The 27,932-nt window shown below is 40.8% G+C and overlaps 1 protein-coding gene across 2 annotated transcripts in view; it reads left to right on the top strand.

Annotated features, from left to right (window-relative positions):
- LOC138349691 (synaptic vesicle glycoprotein 2B-like) overlaps positions 1-11,999 on the top strand; it is a 30,682-nt gene extending 18,683 nt beyond the window's left edge. Inside the window, exons 6-13 of one of the 2 annotated variants that reach the window (XM_069302595.1) lie at positions 125-230; positions 1,358-1,490; positions 2,864-3,039; positions 4,091-4,169; positions 5,357-5,543; positions 6,325-6,484; positions 9,246-9,373; positions 11,759-11,999. In XM_069302595.1, coding sequence (XP_069158696.1) covers positions 125-230; positions 1,358-1,490; positions 2,864-3,039; positions 4,091-4,169; positions 5,357-5,543; positions 6,325-6,484; positions 9,246-9,373; positions 11,759-11,814 — 1,025 coding nt within the window. In that variant the 3' untranslated portion in view covers positions 11,815-11,999. The remainder of the gene's footprint in view (positions 1-124; positions 231-1,357; positions 1,491-2,863; positions 3,040-4,090; positions 4,170-5,356; positions 5,544-6,324; positions 6,485-9,245; positions 9,374-11,758) is intronic. The other variant, XM_069302594.1, reaches the window with a different exon arrangement.
- Positions 12,000-27,932: the final 15,933 nt, after the last annotated feature.

Genomic DNA, 27,932 nt, shown 5'->3' with positions numbered 1-27,932 from the left:
TTCTTCGTAATGGTTGCTTCATTACTTTTTCATGAATATTAATTTTTATATTGTATTTGTTATGTCATATAAAATATTTAAGTGCATCCATATTAATTTGTGTTTAATGCGTTTGATCTTGCAGTGTTTGCTGTAGCGATCATTCCCTATGACATTGGCTTCGTGAGCCCAAGCTTTTCTTACAACTCTTGGCGAATCTTCCTCACGGTGTGTGCTCTTCCTGCATTCATGTAAGAAATTAAATGTTATAATTGATGTTGAATTACTGGTGTGTAATAGTTATACTATAGAGTCTACCCTTCACCCCAAAGTTCATTAAGGAGTGTTTTTATTAGGGTCTTTTTAAATGTCTTGAGGTGCTGAATTAAATGATGTACAGGCCTTGCTAGTTCTGCTTTCATCATAAAAAGTCATTAATGTCTGGTAATAATAATGATAATAATGTAAATGCAGCAGGCTACTAGATTGTTTGAGGAAGCTAAGTAAATTATAATTAATTTACAATTTCCAAATGCTATACAATTCACACTTGCTGTCAAACAACTACAAAATGTCCTCAGAGAGAGAAACATTGGCTTGCCTCTAGTTGCTCTCAACCTGACCCACAATTGGTGAGCTCAGCTCACAGTTGCAAACAATTGTATGATAGAACATGTCATGTTGCACCTCAACTAGTTAAAGGGAATTGCAGCACATTGCTGGGTTCATGCATAGGTTTGCATTTAATCATACATACATACACTCACATACACACACACACACCGGTGTGTGTGTGTCCGCTCGGCGCCAGTGGCCGAGCGGACATCCACAAGTCTTGGATGTTTAAGGAACATTGTCTCATGCTCAAGACCATCATGGTATTTCTGTTTTGTCATCTTTATCTTAGTCATGTGCTATTGATATCTTCCTGGTCACTGGATTTTGTTAGATTTTCTGTGTCCCTTTCCATTATGGTTCTGACGCTGAAAGTATCGTTCCTTTTGGCAGTCATAATAACTTGCTCTCGTATGTTCTATGGGGGATCTTATCATATTCCTGTTAAACTTCTCTCCTGTATTTCTTACAAACACGGCTCCATGTTTGGTTTGCACCCATTTCCAAGATATTTAAATTAGTCAGCCTCTTTCACTATTTTTCCACATCATCCAGTTACAATTTTTCCAAATAGCTACAAAATGTGTAAACATTTTTATTGGTAGTGTCTTCATTATCATTAGAATACTAAGGGAAATGTAGTTTTTAAATTTTAATGTAGACCAAGATACTCAAATTGCATTTACATGTCCAATTTCTAAAGTTTTTATTATACGGTACATATTTGCTTGTGTAATGTAAAATATTTTATACTTTCTTTCAGCACTGCCATATTAATGCTTTGGCTCCCAGAATCTCCAATGTACCTGCTGCTTAGGGGACGTCATGATGAAACTATAGCCGTTCTCCAAGAAATATTTGCTCAGAATAAACGGATGCCACCCACAAAATATCCGGTAAGATATGGTGTAAACAAAAATCAAGCTTGGACATAATGAAATACTCTTTTATTGTGGGGACCCAGTAGCTCCTTGAGCTTAGCTCTGGTTCCATTAAACATTAGCCTAATATACTAGGACTCTGAGAACCATTCGTCACCTGCTGGGAGCTAGAGCCAGAATCTGGCTCACTTTATGTGGCAAGTAGAACAGGAAATCAGAGATCAAAAACAAAATTAGGAAAATCCATCGGCAAGCATAGTGCAACAAAATAAATGCCTGCTTGAAAGAAAGCAGAAAGAAAGAAAGCTTCCAATGGAAGCCAGGCTAAATATTATTGTTGCAGGGTAAGTACCCTAACTGTGGTGTGCCTGACTACCACTCGATGGCAGGCAACAAGCATCAAGAGATGCGAGACACTGCCAGTGAGTAGAACCCTGACCCCATCAGTGCTGGGGTTAGAGCCTAAAAAAAGAATCCTGGCTGGAAATCGAAGAATGCTTGATGAGGCCTCAGATAGCAATGATCTGATGCATCTTTAAACAGCTCAAACAATGCATAGTGAGGATGCCACAAAACCAAAGCCTTCTATGCCCCCCAAAAATAAAAAGACTGCCCAACAGATGCTCGACAGACTGACAGGAAAATCAAACACTCGGTGACACCAGACTGGTGAACATGTAACTTCCACAGGGCTAGATGGAGGCTCTCCTGACATCCCAGACCAGGCCTAACCAAGTCTGAACTTGAGAGGGCACAATTGAGACCTCCTCCAGTTGACAAGAAACCCAAGAATGTGGGTCCCCAACAGATACACTAAAGAACCATGCAGGTCATTCTGGTGAATGTCCTGTAGGCCAAGTTCAAGCTAAACTGCAGAACATGTAAGTTGTTCAAGAGATGCCCCACAATGAATACCAGTCAATCCCTGAACTCTGGATGGATGGGAATGCACCCATAGGCATCTTGAAAATCTAGGAAATGAGCCAAGAACCACCCGAATTCTCCTAGCGAACCTGAGAAAAAAATGCTTTTATCTAGAATGCTGGGCAAGGAATGTACTTTTTGAGATTTTGTCCTTACCACTGTATGTTACTTAGTAAATCAGGCAATAACTTGGATACTCTGTCAACTTTAACCAACATTTTCTCAACTTTCTGAAAGCATAAATTTGTAAAGTCTGACTAATAGATTATATATATGTTACTAAAATCACCAGACAGTCTTGATGTGTCGTGCACAGCCATTTCTCGTTTAATTTGTTTAAATTCTACAGATTATTTATAATTTTGTTGATTTCTGATGTTCATATTTGCAAACCATATTGTAGTTAATACTGTAGTAGCTTTAGTAATTTTAAGGCAACTTTATTAGTTGTATTTTCTTTGCAGATTGTATTAATTAACCCATCTGGACTGAGAGTGCAAGCTACCATCAACCAGGGCTTCTGGAAGTCCTTTAAAAAAGCTTTCTCTCTTACTTTTCATCAAACCAATGCTCTGTTTGGCCGCTCTCTTCTGCGGATCACGGTTATCATGCTACTAATTAATTTTGCTATACAATTTGGGTACGTAGAAATGTTATATATATTTTTTACAGATTTTGCAGTTGGTTACAACTCATTTCAAATACCACCCAACCATAATTATGTACCTTGGTGCATCAACGTACTTTAGTAGTTAGTTTAGTTCATTTATTATGCACCCCATACCCATCTTGTGGGCGGTAGTGAAAAGGGGTTACAGAGGCACATAATGGGCTCAGGGACTGAACTCCACAATTCATTTAGCTAAGCAAGTTACAATCTTGATGAGCTAGTTACAAAATTCAATATAAGTCGTCACATCAACAATGGGTTCGAGATCGACCACAAGTACAGTTTCTAAATTAAGCAACTGACATATGTGAAGAGCTAGAGTCACAATTTATATGTTTGTCCTGCACACCGCCCCCCCATCCAGTGGGCAGCGGTGGATAGGTTACAATCACTTAATTACTACCTACAGTTTGCAAACTGGGGATAATTGGCTAAAATTTCTGGTAGCAGATCATTTTGAATGAAATATTTACACATCGCTGGAACATTGGTTATAGAATTGTCTCTAAATTCACATATCTTTTCGCACTTCATCACATAGTGACGGAGGGTGTGCGAATAATTTTGTTGACACAGTTTACATTTGGTCTTCTTATCCTTATCGCACTTATATTATTGTTTATATTATTAAAATAAGAAATATATTCCTTCTTATTATCGTTATTATTATATTATTGTTCTTATATTATTAATTAAATTATGAATTATCATCTAGTTCACTCAAATACATTCACCTCATCTCAAATGATCATTCACTCATTCAACATGATCAAACCATCTTGGTACTGTACACACTTGCTAACCTTACAATTCACTGTAGCCAGCAGAGGTGATCGGTGTAGTTGATTATGGATATAAAATATTGTGTAAACTGTAACTGCATCCAAAATGTCTTGGCTGTATACCATACGACAGTGATAAATATTTCATAATGAATTTTATCCATTTTATTTTAGCATATTTTACACAGTTGTCATATCACAGGTTTAAAGTTTAATGTTATATTGAATCACTGTTATAGGTACTATGGGCTCTGGTTATGGTTTCCTGAGCTTTTCAATCGCCTTGAGCAGTTCTACAATGATCATCCAGATGACAGGGTATGTGTAATTCTGAATACTTTAATGACAATGTTGTGTCAGGCATTAGCAATGTATGTAGTATAATGGGGGGGCATTTTGCCGAGTCAGGTGGTGTAGTTTGTGGCGCTGTATTTCAGCACAACACGCTGAATTATATTGGATTTCATTATGGTGAAATCCAATAATATGTATTCGATTTCATTACCAGCACTCACCAGAACTGCTTAGTGGTTCATTATGGTGCATACAAATGTAGATAGTTATATATAACATGTGTGTATATAGTGTTATAACAGCAAAAACTGTATGTTTTATTGTTCAATGAATATAATGTTGTGTGCATGTTAGTGACACAAATGTATGTGTACCAATGTTCTACAAGTTTTGTGATAAAAATAACTTTATTGATAGCCCAATGAATCATTGCATTTGAAAAAACAATGGTAAAAACATTAGAAATATAGAGAAAATAATATATTTAGTATGTGCAGTTACAGTTTTGCACAAAACATGTGGGGTTAGGATAAATCCTGATAACTGGTTACAAGATTATTACCTCCATACACCCACCAGAACTGCTTAGTGATTTTTGATGGTGCCTGAAAATGTAGATACAGTAGTTATATATAATGTGTATATGTAGTGTACTAATAACAAAAACAGAATGTTTCATTGTTCTAAGCACCTCACCCAAACGAGTGGGAGAGGGTGGAGTGAACGAATGCATCCTTGTTTCGAAAGATTTGATTGTTTACTTTGTTGTGGGAGTTCATCAAGTGGATTGTGAGTCTTCGGTCTCCTTTGAACCCAGCAGTAGTCTGTATTGGTTCACTGACTTTCTAGGTGCCTTTCCTGGTGAGGTGTCAGTGTCACCTGCCCTCTTCACCTCTGTGAAGGGGCCAGTCTCTGCCTCTGCAATATTCAATGTTGCATTGGATATGCTGTACCTTCATCAGCCCTTCGTGTATGCTATAAACGGCTAAAGCTTCCCAATTACAGTATACCTGGAGCATACCTGGAGAGGGTTCTGGGAGTTCTACTCCCGGAGTCCGGCCTGAGGCCAGGCTCGACTTGTGATAACTTGGTCCAACAGGCCGTTGTTTGGAGCAGCCCGCAGGCCCACATATTCACTACATATCTTGATTTCTTTTATTTTATGTTTTCTTTTAATACATTGCTGTATATGTTGTTGTATTTATTTGCAGGTGAGTGTGTGCAAACTCACAAACTTTCAGGGAAACAATACCATTGAGCAATCCCCATGTGAGTCAAATGAGCCAGCTGTGGATCCAAAAGCTCTACTCAATACACTCATCACTGCTGTAGCTCCTCTGCCGTCTAATTTGTGGACCATTTTCTATATGGATAGCCTTGGGAGGAAATTTTTTCTTGGTATGTGAGAGGCTGTGAGCATTTATTCATGAATTATTTGTATTATATAATATACTATATAATGTCATTAATATTATTTTAGTACAATTCTGTATATGGCTTTGACTATTATAATAAGCAAGATATTTGCAGATAATTTTAGGGTTTTAGAAGTAGAATAAAATAATGATGGTGGCAGCAATGACAACTACAACTACTACCTATTCTTAAAGCTCTTTTTATGTTAAGATTTTGTTTGATATTGTTAATCTGATCAAGCCAATAATTTGGCTTGATATGATATCTCAAAATAAAACTTGTGGGGCATCACTACGTCAAATTTGTCAAAGCTCATTGTATAGTATCAGCAATGTAGACCTGTTAAGATTTAAAGGTTGATTGTGTATTAAAAATGATTTAGATCTTGGGATAATTACAATGTAGGTTTAGACCATTCAGGTTATGATCTGGCAGATTTGGAAGTAATCCATTTTGAAAACTTAATAGAATAAGGGAATCAATAACTGTGAAGAGTGCAGTATTATTAAATAAAGACATGAGTGGTAGAAAAATTCAGGACGAAGTACTGGATCTAGAACATAGGAATCATTTCATAATATTCTATTAGTATAACAGTGATTGTAGAGTTTGCCAAGTAGGAAAATTAAGGATGATCAACTAGGTTATGATGGTGTTTTTAACCCTGACTTCATATATCTCAGCCTTCATTGTGGTGCTCTCTGTAGGGCAGTTTTTAGTACATGTTTTGTATAGGTGACTACTAACAACCTTTTCCTCTCAGTTTTCAGTATGGTGCTCTCTGGTTGTGCAGCATTTGGTGTATATTTTGTGAAGACAGCAACTGACAACCTTATACTTGGCTGTGTTTTTGGAGCTGTCTCAACTATGGGTTTCAATGCTCTTGACTGTCTTGGTGCAGAACTGTTTCCCACACATCTACGGTATGGTTTAGGGAGTTTTATATTATTTTATTTTTGTTAAAGAACTGCTATTGTTTTGGACAGTGAGTGTGTGTGCAATTGGAAATACTCCTTTCCATTTTTCACTAAGAAACAAATGAACATTTCTGGGGAAGCCCCTTGGTGACTCCTTGAAGCTATGTCACTGTTATAGGTTACCAATACTTAGTCACATCAGTCATGGGCATCCTGTTGTTCTTCTGTGGACCAGAGCCAAAATCTGGCCTCCTAGAAAAAGAGGCACAAGGAGCTGGAGATTGTTACAACCATCCTCAAGAAAGTACCCAGACAGCTGATCAGAAATTACAGACAACTGCTTGGTTCATGGAAAAAAAAGCACTGAAAATTCTAACAGACACAGGAGAAGAGTCACTCAAAACAATATGGTTCATAGGAAACTGGGTAAGAAACACCCCAAGCGCATATGTCCCAGCCAAGCTGGCATTCCAAGCGGTCAGTTGGAGATGGGTTACAAAACCAACACACCTAGTAGGGGGAAAAGAAGGGAGTTAGGGAGCCACTGGGGTTCACCCAGAGAGGGGTGTTTATTACATTCAGTGCTGGTTTTCTGAGGCAATCCCTTGGTGGCTTCTCTGAAGCTAACTAACAACAGGGAAGAAGAAACAAATGGAAGTTACCAGAAAAGATGATAGGTGACAGTTACAAAGTTGAAGAAGAAACACCAGGCCAGGTTACCTGGTCCAGGGCAACACAAGACCAAATAGGACTTGCCAATAGTAAGTCTGGAGGCTAGACTTACCTAGCCTCCAAGACCCTATTAGGTCTTGAAACCCCTGAGGCGGAATATCAGCTCATGACATATTGGCGAAAACTGGCTAAAGCCAAGACCTTATGAACATCATGGACCCTACAGTAGACCATAGATTGGCTGGCTTTAGTGTGTTTACTAGGTTAACCTGGGTCGTTGTGGCTTGGCTGCATCTCTCTGGGGAGGTTTCGTGTTGGACTACCTAGATGATTTGCTGGTGTTGGCCTCGCAGTCAATCTTCCCCAGTTAACTGGGTTCAGGTTCCTGGTGAACTGGAGGTTCAAGAGGAACTGAAGGTTCTGGAGGTTCGCCCAATTGGTTCCATCTCAGGTTCAGACTTGAATAAGCATAGTTTGGGACTCTTGGCCAGTTTCTAGGTCCCTGCCTTCGATGGCCTTGCTTAACAGCTTCGTCAGGTGAGTCGTCAGTTGGTCGAGCTGTGCGCAGGAGCCAAAATTTTGCATGCATGGTTTTCCCACTGGGCAAAGTTTGACTTCAAGCATTGTACCGGTTTTCCTGGTTCTGACTGTTATGCTACTACCAGTACCAGCGGGTTTGGGTCCCATCTACCTTTTGCCAGCTCTTGCTTCTGTAGCTTCCCTTTCAGGCTTTTTGGGGGGCAGTCATGTGATGCCACTCTTCCCAATAACTCAGTGCCTTGGCTCTGGGTTGGTGCTTTGTGGCCAGTGCTCACCACCACCCAGGGTCAGGGGTGGGGCTCATTCCTTTGGGTGCACAGTACAAGGCATGGTGGAGGCCAAAACTGTCAGTAGTTTCAAAGTGGTATATGACAAAGAGTGCTGTGAAGATGGAACACCACGAGCATAGCTCTCATCCTGTAACTAGACTTTGGCAAATACACTTAGGTAATTATAGGTAACAAATTAGACTTAAGTTGCCACATACAAAATACACTCCTATCTCCAAAACATGAATCATATCATTCTGGATCCAATCCAGATTTCCAAATAATTTTCAATTTTTTCTTGTAGCAAATGATATAATAAATGTTTCAGCATATACAAAAATATATAACAAATGTATATATTAATACATTATTTAACCCCACCTAACCCACAAATCTGAAAACAAAGGAGGTGACAACATTTTTGTCCATCCTGGATCATTGTAAAATTTTCAGACTTGTGGGTTGGGTGTCTAAATTTTTAGGCACGTTACTGTGACTTATATCTTGTACATAAATAAAGAAGTTATATGCATATAAATAATAATTATGCCATTAATTTGTTTACTGTATTGCCTTATTTTTTGAGGGGAGCTCCGTTGGCTCCCTGGAGTAAGGAAGCCTCTAGGGCTCACCCAGAAAAAGGAGTTTCATTACATTCAATGCTAGTTTTTTAATGGCAGGCTGGCATTGATAACCCCGGTGCAGCAAAATGCAGTTATAATATTGGCATGATGTCTGTTATGGTTCTGTTAAATCTTTGGCCATCAGATTCTCAGTTCTCATGGTTAAGTGTTTAGATAGTTTTAATGCATTTTATGTAACCTCTTTTTCCACCACTGCTCTCTATTTTACCCACAAACTACTGCATATCTTCTGCCTCCTTTACTTATATTATGTCAGGAACAGCACTAGCACCAATATCATACTCCTCTGCCACCCACTGTCCTCCTCAGTTACAATCACATTTTTCTACTAACTTGGCTGCAACAAGCCAATAATGGTGACCTGTTTACTGGGCATTGAGCTCAGTAAATTCCATAGTGTCCATATCAGACTTTATGGCCAATGTCTTTTTGATTATGAAGTCAGACACTGATCTCAAATCTGGCCACTAAACCTAGCAAGATACTGAAAGAGAGGTTCTTTTTTACAGAAAAGTTTCTGTCGAAGGTTAAATCTAACCAAGAACTTTTGTTTCGGTGATCTCAATCCCGAGGTGGGTGGGACTGTGGGATGGTAACTATAATCCATATGATTGTTTTTAATTGTCCATTTGTTTTTTACAGGTCAACAGCCTTGGCTGTAACCTTGTTGGCTGCTCGAATAGGGGCTATATTGGGCAATGTGGTGTTTGGCTATCTTGTGGATGTGTATTGTGCTATTCCACTTTTTATGGTTGCTTTCCTCTTAATTGGTAAGTACATGTAATTATTTTCTTTACTGTGTAAATACTGTACATACATTTTCATAAAGAACTGTTAAAAATCCAGCATTGAATGTAATGAAATGCCTCCTCCTGCTGGATCCTTGAGCTACCCACCTGTAATCCTCCAAGTCTTTGGGACCACACCAGACCTTCATGAACAGGAAAGGCCTACTGGAGACCAGATCCAGAATTTGGCCTCCTCATTAGAGACATAGGAAGTCAGGGGGATACAAAATCACCACAGTACTGAGGGAAAGACAACCTGAACTGTAATTCACAAAACAAACAGCTGCTTGGACAACACCTGCAACCCACATGCAAACTGTACATATTTGTTTTCTTGATCTGGCTGCTAGTTAGCACCACTCACTACGAGATTGTAGCCTCTGCAACTACAGCAGAAAAGATTGAATTCACATGCTCTGGTTGTAGGTGGAGTGGAGTCACAACATGGTGTGCTAAGACAAACACACCATAGATCAAACCAAACGGCTAAAACTTGTAAACTGTAAAGTACATTTGCTGAAGATGAACTGCCCAATGGTCCAGAACAGCCAGGAGGTGGGTCCCAGAAATGGACCTCAGCTGACAGCTGATGTGTCCAGAAATAAGGAGATCACGAGAGAAAGATACCATGGCTTTAAACTCCATGAAGCCCAAGGAGGTTAGTGGTAACAGAGAAAGCATCACAGAACTACCAATAATGGGACATGATGGCTCTTGCAGAGGTTTAGCCAACTTTCCCAGGAGAAACTGGGATAGTGCACTTAGCCAAACATATCCAGTGGGAATATCATGCAGGCAAAAGCAAGTTGTTGCACAACCACTTTAAAACTGACAAGGAATCCTGAGTGTTCCGAACTACAGAATGGAGGAGAGGTAACAAAGGTGACAGAACTGATGGCCCTGCCAGCAGACAGCATTTGTCCCGCCCCCTCCCCTTCCCCCAAATAAGTAGGAGGGTTGGAGTGAATGAGTGCATGCTTGTTTCTAGAGATTTGATCAGTTGTTTATATTGTTGGGGGAGTTCATTTGGCAGTTTTGAGGCTTCGGTCTCTGAACCCCAGAGTGGTCTGTATTTTTTTGCTGACTTTCTGGATGCTTTCCTGGTGAGGTGGTGAAGTGTCACCAGCTCTCTGTGCATCTGTGAGGGAGGGAGGGGAAAGGCCGGGTTCTGGTTCTGGTCCCTGGTAGACCAAACAGAAATTCACAACTGATGTGATTTAGTAGTTGAGAGCCATCTCAGTGTGATAGCTTCAGGGAGCCACAAAGGGCTTTCCACAGAAAAGACCTCCCCACAACCTTCAGGAAAATGGGAAACAACCAGGGCACAGCCTCCACCACAACTGCTGCAGGAAAACAGTGCAGCCACCTTCAATATCTCCAAAATATCCACTCATAATTGAACCCCCCCCCCCTTCCCGACATCAACTACTGGATCTGCAGAGGAGCCAAGGCACATGCACTACCAACTGTCAGGCTCCTTGTTAGGAGTGGATCTCAAGGGGTGGATTCTCAAACTCTCCTGGAAGAGTACCCTGACCAAATTCAGGGGCATTGCTTGTGTCATCTAGAGAAGGCAACTCTGGCTATATACTTTACAACCGAGGTGAACAAGAAATTGGGGGTATATGTTACAAGTTGCCACAAAATAGCACTCATGTGAAGCCTGAAATAGAACAAATATAACAAGTACATGTCCTTGCACAGGACAAGGTCCAAAAAAGGAAGCCAGAACTTAGCTGAGAACTAATGACTGCAGAGCTGTGAGGTATCCGGAGGAACTGCACCAAATGTATGAATGACCGGTAGCTAGCTGTGACTCTCTAGTTGCTGGAGCTGTCATCTGGCTGTGAATAAGGTGTGCTAACTAGTAGCTGTACCGAGACTACAAGTGTGTACATTGTTCACATTAAGGTTACAAATGTTGTCTAACCAGTTTCTTGTTTTATCTTTGTGGTAGATTTCCCTTTGTTACTGTGGTGATCGTGTATCCCCAGACTTCCCTATGCCTTTATTGAAGGGGAGGGGTGGGGGGCAAGATTCTGGTCCCAGTTTCTGGTAGGTATAGGTGTTTTGTTGGAACTTAGTGTGGTACACTACGTTTGGAGGATACCAGGTGGAGAGGTCGGGAAGCCACCGAGGAATCCAATAAAAGGTTGAGTTTCCTTACATTTAAAGGTAGATTTTCAACCTTTGGTGAGAATAATATGAACAATGAGGTGCTGCAGTGAAAGGGCTGAAGAACCAGAAATTCTATAAATAAATATTGTAACAGTTATTTATAGATTGAGTTCATTTTGGATTGAATTTCACAGTTCATAGATATAATAACAGTATAGAGAGTATTAATATGGTTTTATTATTTTGCAGGTGGGGGACTTCTTGGACTTTTGCTTCCTAACATGACAAGGAAGTCTTTAACTTGAAACAGGATCATTACCAATCTATAAAGACGAAGACTGGCTTTACTGCCATATATGTAAGCTTGTGATATCAGATGCAGCTTGGTTACATATTGGTTTTAGTTTATTGGAAAGCATAGCAATTTTCAAATTATTATTAGTGTCAGACCTGACATAGTAAAAAAAAAAAAAAAAAAAGAGAGAAAAAGCAGAAAATGTTAACAATGCTGCAGAGCAACATCGTGATGAAAGTAGATGTGAAAGGTAGATTGTTTTGTCTGTAAGTGCTTTACCAAGTCTAACGGAGAGTCTAAATTCTATAAACACAGGACTGGTGTTATAAGAGGGTCAACACGGAGGAGTGAGGTCAGTCAGGTGGGTTGAAGTCAGTAGTGTTATCAACACAATGGACACACACCAGTGTTGCTGTTGGTTCCTGTGTGTGACACAAGTGTTGCTGATGTTATCAACATGTCTTCTTAAATTATTGATCACCCTCTTGTGATTGAACTATATTTAGGTCTTTTAAATACAGGTACTCATAATCTGACATATGATCCTTCATCTTTCAAGACAATAAATGCGGTTCGAAGGGCTATAATACTGGCAAGATTTTGGCTTCTTTTACTCCCTCATTTTGTTTGGAAATGAGGTTCATGTTCTCACACTACCTGACTAAGGCTGTGAAATATCACCTGCACTGGATCAAGCAAGTTATATACAGTTTTAAGATGCTATTAAAGTGGCCTAATCGATTACTATGGACACTGTCAAACGTGTATGTCATCTTTTACCCGAGACAACATGGAGATGATATCTTTAAAATGGGTTTTGATTATGTAACAGTGCCTGCTTTCGGGGGAATTTCCACTCTCTGAGTTGAGATATTTTTTTTCACCAGTAATGTAATGAACATCACATGTTCATTATTATAAAGGCATGGCAGGAGTAACAAAATATCTTTGTTAAACATTGCAAGGAAAAATATTCATATCTTTTAAGGTACCAGGAACAGTTGGTCCTTAAGTGAGAACTTGAAAAACATCTTCAAATGAAGGTGTTTGAAACACCTTGAATCAGACAACCAACCTTCAACTAGGCAGTGATTCTTAAGTATGCTTGAAGCTGCATCTAAAGGTGAACAGACAACCAACCAACCAACCAGGAGACCTGGTCAAAGATAGGGCTGCGAGGACATTGATCATCGGAAAACCTCAAGGTATGGTATGGACCTAGCATAGTATGAAACCCTGCATAGTATGAGACTCGCTTTAGTATGAGACTCGCTCTAGTATGAGACCCGCTCTAGTATGAAGAGACCAACTCTAGTATGAGACCATCTCTTGTATACATGCCCTCTCTAGTATGAGACCGTATGAGACCTGCTTTTGTATGAGACCAGCTCTAGCATGAGACTAGCCCTAGTATGAGACCGACTCTAGTATGAAACCTACTCTCGTATGAGATCTACTCTAGTATGAGACCCACTATAGTATGAGACCCACTATAGTATGAAACCCACTCTAGTATGAGATCTACTCTAGTATGAAACCCGCTCTAGTACGAGACCTATGCTCTAGTTTGAAACCCACTTTATTATGAAACCTGCTGTAGTATGAGACCCAATTTAGTATGAAACCTGCTGTAGTATGAGACCCACTCTAGTATGAGGTCTACTCTAATATGAGACCCACTATAGTATGAGACTCGCTATAGTATGAGATCCATTATAGTATGAGACCTGCTATAGTATGAGACCTGCTATAGTAATAAACCCACTACAGTATGAGACCCACTATAGTATAAGACCTGCTATAGTATGAGACCCATTATAGTATGAGACCCACTCTAGTATGAGACCCGCTAAAGTATGAGACCTACTCTAGTATGAGATCTGCTCTGGTATCTAGTATAACATGAGAATGTTATTTGCATCATAGTTTATTTAGGAAACAATACTAAACTATATTGTGATTGTATATTTTGTAAATGAAATCTTCAACCATAATTACAATTCGTTTCTTGATTTTTATTTATATCATCCTAATATCGTCTCTGATTATATCACCCAGTTTTTACAGCCAATCACTGAAAATATCACCCAGTTTTTACAGCCAATCACTGAAAAGCCTAATAAGGCTGTTTGAAAGCAATAGATCCTGGGTTCTCATCTTTTAATACATAAAAGTTGAAAATCTATAAGAATATATTTAAAATTGCCCTCAGACATTTGATGCAATCCAGATGCTTTGGTTAAACATTTAATATTTAACTTTTGTGTGCATTAAGGCACTTTGCAGAATCTTTGCCTTTTATTTTTATCAGTTTTCAGTAACAGCCCGTTATATGGAATTCAGTTATATGGCCTTGGGGTCCGAATCCATAATTCACTGAAAGTTGCTCAACAAGTGGGAGCAGCAGTACAAAAAATCTAACCAAACTCTAGGAATAACCAAGTGTACTTTTGACTTTAAGGAAAAGAAGGTACAGTAGTCATTCAATTGTATAAATCTCTAGTGTGCCTCCACCTGGATTATTGCATCCAGGCATGGAGACCTCATCTTCAGAAGATATAGCTTCATTGGAAAAAGTTCAATACTGGGCAAGAAAAATAATTCCAGAACTAAGTCAACTCTAATACCAGGACAGATGAGGGCTACAGGGCTAACAACACAGCAAACCACATGATAGGGCTAATCTCATCGAAACGTTCAAAATATTGAACAGTTTGGAAGATTTTGGTTGGAGAATTTATTCTAAAGCTCGGATGTAACACAAGGAATAACAGTTTCAAGCTCACCAAGCCCGTTCTCAACAATAGCTCGTTCTCGACTCTCAATCGAGAATTCCGGGTTCGAATCATGGACGGGACAGAAATGGTTAGACATGTTCCGTATCGCCTATTGCCCCTGTCCACCCAGCAGTAAATAGGTACCCATGAGTCAGCTTGTTGTGGGGTTGCATCCTGGGGAGGGTCAATAATTCAACCCTGGAGGACGACCTCGATATAAGCCTAATATGTGCTTTATATATAAACTGACTGCCTGTCTCTCGACACAATGAATTATTCTTAACTATTAAGTCACAGTGTAGGACTCGAAACCGGAGATGCCTTTTCACACACACTTATAAACCCATGGAACCGCCTACCCGCAAAAGCCGTAAATGCCAAAAATCTGCTGAACTTTAAAATCCAACTTGAAAAAAATCATCAGGACAAATGGGGGGGGGGGTGACCTTTGACAAGCCACCGGCTTCCTGTCCTCGTCGAGGCTAATAGAATGTTAGTAGCCGTCAGGTAAATATACCTTTCTGGGCAAAGTGCCTCGTTTTGTTAGTTATTGTTCCATGGAATCTTTCCTTAGAGATGATGGCAGTTCCTTCAAACATAAAATTTGACCACCTCTGGGGGAAGCAAAAATGTTATCCACTACCTTCAGTTCAGGACTAAGTTATAAGATTTAAGAGTTAACACCAAATCTCCAATTTCAGGCCCGGCTGAGTATTCTGTCCAACGTGGTGCAAACTCTCTTCCTTCACCCACCCACCCTCTCTCTCCCTCTCCCTCTCCCTCTCCCTCTCCCCCTCTCCCTCTCCCCCTCTCCCTCTCTCTCTCTCCCTCTCTCTCCTGTATTAACCCCCCTCCCTCCACCCCCCTGCTCACATCAACCCCCCCTCCCCCACCCACACACCAACCCCCCTTCCCTCCCCCCCTCTCTCTCTCGCAGTGGTAATGACCCCCCCGTGAGGCGAGGCACTGGTAATGACCCCATGAGGCGAGGCACTGGTAATGACCCCGTGAGGCGAGGCACTGGTAATGACCCCCCGTGAGGCGAGGCACTGGTAATGACCCCGTGAGGCGAGGCACTGGTAATGACCCCGTGAGGCGAGGCAGTGGTAATGACCCCGTGAGGCGAGGCACTGGTAATGACCCCGTTAGGCGAGGCAGTGGTAATGGGAGCCACCCCGGACCCTGGACAGTAACTGCGTACAATTCACACTTTAACAGCGCTGAAAATTGTTTAACAGAACGTTCTCTTTCAATTGCCTCAGATAATATGGGAAGTTTTTGATTATGATAATTACCAGACCAGCAGGACAGACCGTGTGACTATTGCCCAAGAAATACCATAGTTAATGCTAAGATAATGGCCTGATTTTCTTTTCCGTGCGGTTCGCTAATAACTTGTCATTTGTTTTTATAATTGGTGCAACACTTGTTTATTTTTTGTATTAATTTGAGTGGAATATATATATATATATATATATATATATATATATATATATATATATATATATATATATATATATATATATATGTACCTAGTAGCCAGAACGCACTTCTCAGCCTACTATGCAAGGCCCGATTTGCCTAATAAGCCAAGTTTTCATGAATTAATTGTTTTTCGACTACCTAACCTACCTAACCTAACCTAACTTTTTCGGCTACCTAACCTAACCTATAAAGATAGGTTAGGTTAGGTTAGGTAGGGTTGGTTAGGTTCGGTCATATATCTACGTTAATTTTAACTCCAATAAAAAAAATTGACCTCATACATAATGAAATGGGTAGCTTTATCATTTCATAAGAAAAAAATTAGATAAAATATATTAATTCAGGAAAACTTGGCTTATTAGGCAAATCGGGCCTTGCATAGTAGGCTGAGAAGTGCGTTCTGGCTACTAGGTACGACATATATATATATATATATATATATATATATATATATATATATATATATATATATATATATATATATATATTTTATATTTTATTTATTTATATATACAAGAGTTCTTACATTCTTGTACAGCCACTTCCTTAATCCTATGTTCCCTGGAATATGTACCCATTTTACTGTAGAGTTAAACAGAGGCTACAGTTAAGGATTTGCGCCCAGTAAATCCTCCCTGACCAGGATACGAACCCAGGACTTGTCTTGGAAGCTAGACGTAGATATATAAGCATACTTAGCAGGAGGGTAAATATTTAAATGTTGTGGATTCCTTCTCACATTGGCCTGCAGGAACATGTGAAAGTTGACGCCCTTGCTAAGGCTGCTGTAAATAAAGACAGTACTGGACGGAATCTTGAGTTATCAAATACGTCCTTTAAAAGTGTCATTAGACGAGAACTCCGGGATGGGTTTGAAGAAAGTAGAACAGGGCAAACTGGAACTAGCAGGCCCATTACACACAGAAATCACTATAGCGTGATGTATCAAATGAACAAATCCACAAGGGTCGTGACGAGGATTCGAACCTACGTCCGAGATCTTCCCAGACGCTGCCTTAATCGACTGAGCTACGACATAATCAAAAGAATTGAAACCAGAAGTTGCACCTTACACATGCTCCTGTACACCCACACCACAACACATGCTCCTCTACACCCACACCACAACACATGCTCCTCTACACCCACACCACAACACATGCTCCTCTACACCCACACCTCAACACATGCTCCTGTACAAATATTCATATAACTTAAATGAGATATTAATGAATCTCGAGTGACACACTAGTCTTCCTTCAATGAGACACAAGTTTTCCTTGAATGAGACACGCTAGTGTTCCTTCAATGGGGCACACGGGTGTACTTTGAATGAGACACATGAGCGCACCTTGAATGGGACATAATTTCCACCCCTCGTTGTCCCGGGCTGCGAGTTCACATTATCATTCATCATACTACCGCCTGAGTCTGGCAATTTCTCATCTGCTTTTGCTTGGATAAACTTTGATTTGCATTTCGCAAACAAATTTATGATAACGAGGCAGCGAACTGGTCCGTAGCGACCAGGAAATGGTCGCTACGGAGAGTTATTGTCCTTACTGGAGGTAGGGTTGTGCTCGCTGGTTTGTGTACTTGCTGTTTGTGCTTGCAGGACCGTGCTAGCTCTTGGACGCCGCCTTTCTAATCGTTGGTTGTCTAATGTACTAACTTTCGACCTATTTTTCTTCATCATCTCTACTACATATATATTTCTCTCTAAAACACACACACACATAGGCCTCGCCGGCCTGTGTATGTGGGGCCTCTAGGCCGAGTGGACAGCGTTTGGGAGTCGTAGTCCTAAGGGGCCCAGGTTTGATTCCCGGCTGAGACGGAAACAAATGTGCAGAGTTTCTTTTATCCTGATGAAAGTTCACCTAGCAGTAAATAGGTACCTGGGAGTTAGATAGCTGCTTTCTGGGGATTTGTGTGTGATAGAGAGAAATACATGTAATAGATATAATAATGGAAAAAAATAGATTGGTTAGGAAGGCATGGTCCTAGAGCTAATAGGTCGATTCTGTAGACACAAATAGTAAACAAACAAACAAACAAACAAACAAACACACACAGAGAGAGAGAGAGAGAGAGAGAGAGAGAGAGAGAGAGAGAGAGAGAGAGAGAGAGAGAGAGAGAGAGAGAGAGAGAGAGAGAGAGAGAGAGAGAGAGAGAGAGAGAGAGAGAGAGAGAGAGAGAGTGAGTGTAGCCTGTACCAGTTGTCTAACTCAAAGGTATATATTTACTGCTAGATGAGCAGGGGGCCATCAGGTGAAATTAACTCTGCTCATTTATTTCTGTCTCGGCCGGGAATCCCCCGCTGCATCTAGGGCACGAGTCCAGCCCCGCAGGAGTTCGAGGTGTGTATGATTTCCAATAGTTGTCAAGTTGGTTTGTGATATTTATTAATGAATTCTGTTGGTTTACTTTTAAATTTGATTGTAATAGAAATATCATGTACATGTTAGAGGAGGATTCGAACCGGCACACTGGGTACTCCAATGCACATGCTTCACTACACACAGAAATCACAATAGCCTGATGCGTCAAATGATGTATCACGCAGGAGAGAAAGCAGGATCCGTGGTCGGTCAAGTTGATTTCCCGGTAGCAATTCTTATACCATGTCGTAGCTCAGTCGACAACCAGTTCTCACACTAGGCTGTTTAAAGCAGCGGCCGTCCTCCCCAGACGCATTCATCAATTTAATATACTGTATTAAAAATTGGTTTGTTCTCATATATAAATTACTATTATTATACATAAAAAATTCGATGTATAGTTAGGCGTAGGTTACGTTAGGTTAGGTGTTTAGGTTTTGTTGGCGATTATTTGTATCTGAAGAAAGTAGGTGAAGCATTTACAGAATTGTGGTTCGAACAGAGGATGTGAGCAAAGCACTTGTTAGGCTGCGGGGCCGGCGCCGCACACACCACCACCTCCTCACGTACAGAGCGAGGATCCACAGGCGAAGCACTACGTGAGCGCAAGGGAGGAAAATCAGCCGCATGAAATACAGAAGGCTCCATCGTGCGAGGCATGCTGCACCCGGCCGCAACGTGGCCCTCTTTACCACACCTGAAACAGGTGCGCGACTGGCCCTGATAGAATATTCTCATGGATAGCCCGCAGATGGAAACCCGGGAAGGGATGTCGACGGCGAGTCGCATGCCAAGCGTTCGCACTCCAAGACGAAGTCCCTGCAGTCTCCCAGAACGTAAAAAGTTGAATCGATGCGTCACCACCGCACCAAACCTGGCAAACTCGGAACGCAGTTCCTGCTCTGGGAAATCCACCGGCACACCGTGCACACTCACAAAAGTCAGCGGGCCCCATGGATCCGTCACCCGCACAGTCACAGCAGAATCTGGTAGCGTAAACGACTCATCATTGTAGCGGCACACAAAATCCATGTAGCCGACTAACGTGGCAAATTTCACCGCCATACGCATAGACTAAGTCTCTCTAGGCCTAGAAGATCGGCGACCTTCACACGCAAAACGTCCAGTAACGCGACTGCTACGAGAGGACAGTCCACAGGAGCTGAGAAAGCAAGCCCCACAGTATCTACACGGCGAATCGGCCTACTCCCAGCCGCCGCCATGCCGCTAGCTGACACGCCGGTCAGCGGGCGGACCACGCAACCAACACCAAACCACCCCCTCGCAGCGTCAAACAACCACTGGGAACGCGAGTGGCGACGACTGCCCCCTCCAGTGGCGAGGCCTGTTTGTCATATAATTTATAAATTATTAAATATTAATTTAAAAATTTTATAACAATTAATTTATATTTGAGAAAATGCCTATTATGCGTTATATGTTAGCAAATGGTTGCAAATGAGCCGAAGGGACGTAGGACAGTACTCGTACCCTGTACAGGCAGTTAACAAGTGAATTGCTCTAAAAGAGGAAGTTGTGGATGCCACCTCCATCTATAACTTTAAGGTTCGATTCGACAAAGAACTTGAAAGTTAGAGTAGTTGGGTTGGAACGCAATAAGGCTAATAGGCGGGGCATAAAGAGCTAGACTCCACCTCCCCATAGGCACTAGTAGTTAAGTACTGGTTACTGTGGTTTCAGTATTGTGTACGCCGGAGGGGGAGGGGGTGATCTCTCGCTGTGCAGGTTCAGCCAGAGGCGAGGCTTTGAGTAAATTGACCTGAAGGTAAATTATCTAATGGCCTCAAGCCAGGAAGCCGGCGACTTGTTGAATTCCCCCCCCCCCCATCCTATTTGGCCTGATATTATCGGGCTAGATTTTTGAAATTCAGAAGCGTTTTGATATTTACGTCTTTGGAATCAATATAAACCTAATGTTACGTGAATTTAAGAATCCATGGCGTCGTGACACTACTATCTAATAATAAGGATTTGCATTCTTAATCTAGTTCTTAATAAATATTAGTGTAGGCAAAGTCATAATAATAGAAATAAATAGTTTTATAATAATAAGCCGAGTAGGAGGCCGTTAGCGGCTGCGTTTCTCCACACGGCTACGCGACAGCGCCGCTGACGAAGGAACCAACCTTTCTGCTCTTCCTGTGTTTGTCAAACATATCATGGAGATACGCTCGAGAGGGTTATAAAATTCCATAAATATTTGTGTAGTTGTGCATGCATCCCTTTAGGACGGTCAGACCAATCAGGGAAAATCATTGCCTGCTACAATAGAGGTTCAACCATACTTTTTGCAATGATAGCCCAGGCAGCTTACAGAAGAGTAAACCTAATTGCCCATTATTCACGATTTAATTTTAGCCACTAAATTGATCAATGCCATTTGCTATTATTAAAGGCAAATGATGGGGCAATAATATTTTACTGAATCATTAGACATTAATAGTAATACAACAGTGTTTGAAATTATGAAGTCATATATTTTGTGTTAGCAGAATTAACTGTTGTATGCACGCCTGACCAGCGAGCTGATACGCTGGTGTCATTTATAATTGAATTGATAAAATTAATTCATGTATGACATTATCATTATGAATTGATAAAATTAATTCATGTATGACATTATCATTATGTATGACACACACACACCTGTTACTGTAGTTCCAACACACACACACCTGTTGCTGTAGTTCCAACACACACACATATTTGTTGATGTAGTTCCAACACACACACACATCTGTTGCTGTAGTTCCAACACACACACACATCTGTTGCTGTAGTTCCAACACACACACACACACACACACACACATCTGTTGCTGTAGTTCCAACGCACACACATCTGTTACTGTAGTTCCAACACACACCTGTTGCTGTAATTCCAACACACACTGTTGTTGTAGTTCAAACACACACACATTGTTGTTGTAGTTCAAACACACACACCTGTTGCTGTAGTTCCAACGCACACACCTGTTGCTGTAATTCCAACACACCTTTGCTGTAGTTCCAACACACACACACACACCTGGTGCTGTAGTTCCAACACACACACACACCTGGTGCTGTAGTTCCAACACACACACACACCTGGTGCTGTAGTTCCAACACACACGCACACACCTGTTGCTGTAGTTCCAACGCACACACCTGTTGCTGTAATTCCAACACACCTTTGCTGTAGTTCCAACACACACACACACACCTGGTGCTGTAGTTCCAACACACACACACACCTGGTGCTGTAGTTCCAACACACACGCACACACCTGTTGCTGTAGTTCCTGAACAAACTCGAGTAAAATCTGCATTCCAAATGTTTAATAAAGTGTTTTACTTCAGATTATTTGACATTTTATTAGAAAAAAACGAATAACGCCGAATTCGAATGTTTCCATTAAAACGGCCTCTCGTATAACTTATATTTTAAAATTCTATGTGAATTGTGTAAATTAACTTGATTTTGCTGTTGCGTAGTCAAACCTTGCAATAAAATTCCATAAATATTCGCTGCTTCATATAAGGGAAAGTAAAAAATACCCAAAAAAACAACAAAATACCCCAATATATTTCAACAGAGCTGCAGGGGAAAAAAAAAAAGTTTACCAAAATGAAAATCGTGAACCAAATATATTCACAAGGCACATAAGCCTATTCCCAGTGCTGGTGGCTGGTGTACAACAAGTCAGTTCATTATAATCTGGGAGCAATATTCAAATTAATGGAGAGAGAGCTTCATATACCTCGCGTGTTCGCAATATGGATGCATTTTTGTTTATTTCCAGCGCAAAATGTGTGTAATTAATAATCCCGGCGCGAGAGTGTGCAATGCTTGGCATGCCGTTTATGAAAGCTGGAAAAACCTTGTTGACGAATGGGCGCCTCGGAGAAAATATCTTGCGAGGTCGGGATGCATTGGTGTTGTGGAAGGCGTCGGGGCTGGTGTTTGTCCTGGCTCCCTGGTGTAGCTGTATGCCCTGGGAGACTGCTAAGCTGGGTGCCCTTAGGTACTTATTTGATTGACTTTTAAATAAAGAAATGAGTTAAGCAATTTGTTACTCCATTAGTGTGTTCCATATTCTGGGGTCCTTTTATTTATATGGCGTGTCAGCAAATGTTTAGTCGGGCTCTGGGACGTTAAAACGATGCTTATTCCCGGTGTGATGGACCAATGGGGTGCGTTCACACCCACTAGTGTAAGGTAGTGGTCCAAGTCGCGGTTAATGTTAAGGGATATAAGCGTATATCACGCATCTTGAGGTTATCTTGAGATGATTTCGGGGCTTTAGTGTCCCCGCGGCCCGGTCCTCGACCAGGCCTCCATCCCCAGGAAGCAGCCCGTGACAGCTGACTAACTCCCAGGTACCTATTTTACTGCTAGGTAACAGGGGCATAGGGTCTCTGCCCATTGTTTCTCGCCGGCGCCTGGGATGGAACCCAGGACCACAGGATCACAAGGCTCGTGCCTTCCCGCGTGCTGTCCGCTCGGCCGACCGGCTCCCATGTAAACTATATGTAAACTATAACTCAAAAACAAAATAAAAACATAAATTAGGTAATGAAAGAAAAACAAAAGTAACGGGAAAAATATAATAAAAGATGAAACAACCAAGACATTAAAACAGAATAAACCGTGGAAATAAAACAAATAAAATAATAAGATCTTGATATGAAAATGTAAGGATGGATAGAAGAGGAAACACAGGGAAGGAAGCAGGAGAAACGGGGGCGGTGAGAATATTTACGAGAGAGGAGTGAGGTAGTAGGCAGCTGAGCATGACACCACCACCACCCACAACATTACACAGCCAGCCGCTATATCACCCCCTTACCTACCTTCCCCTCCCCCCTTACCTACCTTCCCCTCCCCCTTACCTACCTACCCCTCTCTCTCTCTCTCTGAAGCGAAGGCTAAGAAAGGTGGTGAAAGGTAAGGAATGTGGTGATGGGTTAGGAATATGATGAAAGACAAGGGAAGTAGTAAAGAGTAAGGAAGATAGTGAAAGGTTGGGAAAGTGAGGGGGTGAAGCGTAAGGAAGGGGGATAAATGGCAAGAAAGGTAGTAAAGGGCTAGGGAAGGTGGTGAGGGAGGGGGGGGTGGAAATAATAATAGTAGTTGAACAGTAATGAAGGTGGTTAAGGGAATGTAACATGGTGAAGGGTAGGGGAAGGTATTGAAGACTGAAGAGTATGAAAGACGGTGAAGGGTAGGGGAAGTGAAAGATAAAGATGTTGGTTAAAGACAGGGAAAGAGGTGTGAAAGGAAGAGGTAGTACAGGAGGACTATGGTTGTTAAGAAGAGGAAATTTGAGAAAGGTGGTAAAGGAGACTAGGACAATTTTGCACTGTTAGTAGATAGTGATAAAAATCTGTCCATTCTCTCCAATAGCACACGAGGACTCCTCGTATCGTCTAACACGTTTCACGCGGGAAGGAATTGTCCACATGCTGATGGTTGATAATTACTAATCTGAATTATTTATTTAAACATATCACCCTATAAGTTATTTTCAGCTATTAAAAAAACTAGTATATGAGTAATTTTCTTATTAATGTAGGCTAAATATATATCTACCGAATTACGTAAGAGAGGATTTGTGTTAATTAAGTTATTACGAACTGTTAATCTTCACGTTTAATACCTAGGCTAGGATTTAACAAGTATTTACACAGCTGCTTACGACCAGTACATCTTTTCTCAATCTTCGGGGACTTTGTTTACATTTATTTACAGTTTACGAGAATCAAAATTTTCTAATCAAATCTTATTATTCTTATGAACAGCCTCCTAGTGCCTCGGAGCTCATGAACTGTTTAACTTCTGTCAAGAAAGCCACGAAAGATTTAGAATAGGTGTAAAGGTTCGTAAGTATTTGCAGAACTGCTTGATGAGCCCGTCCACACAAACAAATGCAAAAATCCATTCCATGCACCCACCAAACCCCCTGTTTATGAATGAAAAACAGTTTACACACGACTCACAACTGATGACGTCCGAACACTTCCGGAACAAGTGCTTTGCTGATGACTTTTGTTCGAACCACAACGCTGTAAATGCTTCACCCACGTACTACAAATACAAATAATCGCAAACAGAACCTAAACAATGCCAAAATATGCACAATATGCTAATATATAATAATACTAATTTATATTTAAGAAAATTCCTGTTTTGAAAGAACAGCATGTTAAAATTTAAGAATGCGTCTTTGGGGTCGATTGCTGGATGTAATGGACTTGAGTTGAGGACGGGTTGCGATAGGCAGTCCGTCCTCCAAACAAAGACCCAAAAGTAATTCCAAGTACCCGCCAACCACTCTGTTTATGAATGAAAATGGTTTACACACGACTCACAACTGATTTAGTTCGAACAAGTGCTTCATTGACAAATTTTGTTCGAACCACAACGCTGTAAATGCTTCACCTACGTACTACAAATACAAATAATTGCCAACAGAACCTAAACACCTAACCTAACCTATGTCTATATATGCACAATATGCTAATACTGTATATTATAATATTAATTTATATTTGAGAAAATTCCTGTTTTGAATGAGCAGTAGCTGAATCTTAAACAACAACAACCTTTCCATGCCTTACGGGCTCACCATAGCCCGTGCTACTAACAACTTTTTGTTCCGAGTAGCTGAATCTAAAACAACAACTTTCTATACATACAAAACATCATATCTCACGTGAAGTTGTTTCAGACAGGAACGAAACGTTGTGCGCATACATATTGTTCATCATATAGTAATTCTAGTGTTTTACTCTCCTAAAATGACCATCAATTTCAGTAGCCTAATCACCCCAACATGATCGTGATGAAAGCAAATATTCGGACGCACCGAGTCCCTGTACAACGAACACAACGCTTGTAAGGTGCTCATCATCAGATTTAAAATACACTGAAGTCATAAATTAAAAGTTAATTCGCAAAACAAATTTAAACTGAATACGTTACTTATTGCATGATAATGACACTCATTACACAAAAACGAACAAACAATGGAACTCACTTTACCAAACTTAATTAAGATAACTTCAATAAATAATGAAGACAGCATAAATTAATTTAAAATTACAATTATAAAGAAACTAATTCCAAAAACTTATACAAATACAAAATAACATAAACAAATTATACATTATCTATTACTGAATTTATAAAAGACCCAAATATTACACAAAAATAAATTTCAAATATTACACTTAATACCATAATAAAGCAGAAATATTTATAAAACAAGACATCACTCAAAATAAGCACGAAAAAGAACTCAAATCAAGGGAAGACTAAAAAAAATAATCGTCTTCAAGAAGCCTAAGTAAAAGGAAATCCATAACCCAGATAAGGTTTACATAGAACACAACATTACGGCTGAAACATTATTATTCAACAGAGGCCGCAGCACAGGGATATATATACAGATTTCATTATACACGTCAGACTGGCCACTCATGCATGTATCCATGATTTTAAAAGACCATTCCCTCTGTCAAATGTGGGTGAGATTAGCCCTAGGCGTCTGGCCTCCAGCTTTAAACAGACAGACAGATCATAGTATTGGTATAACCCTTCGCTCTGCCGCTATCGCCTTCATCTATCACATTCACGTTGTCTTCTACGGAACAAGGTTGACGTTACCTAAACTGGAACGTGTAGCTAGATGCCTGGGGCTAGATTCACGAAGAAGTTACGCAAACACTTACGAACCTGTACATCTTTTCTCAATCTTTGGCGGCTTTGTTTACAATTATTAAACAGTTAATGAGCTCCGAAGCACCAGGAGGCTGTTTATAACAATAACAACAGTTGATTGGCAAGTTTTCATGCTTGTAAACTGTTAAATAAATGTAACCCAAGCCGTCAAAGATTGAGGAAAGATGTACACGTTCGTAAGTACTTGCGTAACTGCTTCGTGAATCTGGTCCCTGCTGATATTATACTGGACCTTACTCTTACCCCCTAAACTGTATTCTTATACTGGATCTTACGCACACTGGACCCTAAAATCTTACCGAACCCGGCTCTAGTCTATATAATCCAGAGGTCTTCATACCCCTGTCTCCGGCCGCTCCAATAAACCGACCTTCGATCATGCCTGGGATCCCGAGTCCGGGGTCCTGGAGAGAGCCAATTAAAGATCAAATAGCCTCGGGGCTACTTCACGGTAGAGGGGGAAAAGGAGGAATTTGGAAAGGCCAGAGGGAGGTAAATTAAAGGAAAGTGAAGGGTCAGCAGTGGTACGTGAGGAGCAGGGGGATGAGGCGGGACGTCAAATGGGCAAATGGGATGTCATGGGAAGTGTCAATGGGGGATGTCAGAGAGTGTTACAAAGCGATGTCAGAGAGTGTTACAGAGTGATGTCAGAGGGGGAATTTTTATGGGGAGGTGATGTGAGGTAGACTCAGGGTATAGTTGCATCCTGAAGGGGGGGGGGTGTCCCCTCTGTATAAGCCTAACATGTACTATATGTATAACCTGGCTTCCTGTCCCCTGACTCAATGAATTGTTAGTATATAGATGGAGATAGATATAAATACCTGATAGAGAGATATAAGTACCATAATAAATAACAGAAGTTAGTAACACATCTTGTCAGTAACTGAAGGAGGAAATAAAGAGTCTGTCTCTTCACTCGATGACCCAAAATGACCTCGTCTAGGTCACGGGTCACGGGGGGGGGGAGGGTTAGACATATCAGCCGTCATGTCTCAGTCATTGTCTGTACGTTCCCAGTCCGACTCCCGAAGGCCGCCAACGACGTTACGGTCATTTTCTTCTTTTTACACATTCGCCAGCTCACCAACTTTCCGAGAAATATATTAAGATACGTGACATGCCAAACACCACTTAGGAAGATCCGTATCGTCCAACCCGTTCTCGCACTTTCGTATAGTCAATATTGACTTATTAAATACGAGCATATGTGACATACTAATTTATTGTGAATATTTTAGTTTACCGTGAAAAGCTTCATAGAAAACCCCGACCTTACCTAACCTTCTTAGTATGTTAATATAAGCATCTTATTGCTTTGTAGTTACAATTATTACTTAACCTATTATAGGTATAGGTTAAGTAATAATTGTAATTACGAAGCAATAAGATGCTTATCTTAACATACTAAGAAGGTTAGGTAAGGTCGGTGTTTTCTATGAAGCTTTTCAAGGTAAACTAAAATATTGTTGATTTATTTACAGTCGACCCAACCCGTCCTCCTCATAGCACGTTTCATTTTTGACGTATACTCCACCTAAAGCCAAAAATAGTCGTACTAGAAAATACGGCAGCGGCCGGCGAAACTTTGACATAATGTCCCGTTTTCTGTTTTTGGATCAATCTTGTAGGTTAGGATAAGGGCGCTTTAGTACGGCAGTTCTTTGGTGTTGAGGTAACCTTAGGAGGACGGGCTGGTAGTTGAGGGGGGGGGGAGGGGGGGCACCTCAACCCTAGA

The sequence above is a fragment of the Procambarus clarkii genome, chromosome 48, assembly GCF_040958095.1.
Source record: "Procambarus clarkii isolate CNS0578487 chromosome 48, FALCON_Pclarkii_2.0, whole genome shotgun sequence".
In the NCBI taxonomy this organism is placed as follows: domain Eukaryota; kingdom Metazoa; phylum Arthropoda; class Malacostraca; order Decapoda; family Cambaridae; genus Procambarus; species Procambarus clarkii.
Note: the sequence above shows the minus strand (reverse complement) of the source record. Positions and strands in the feature narration are given on the sequence as shown.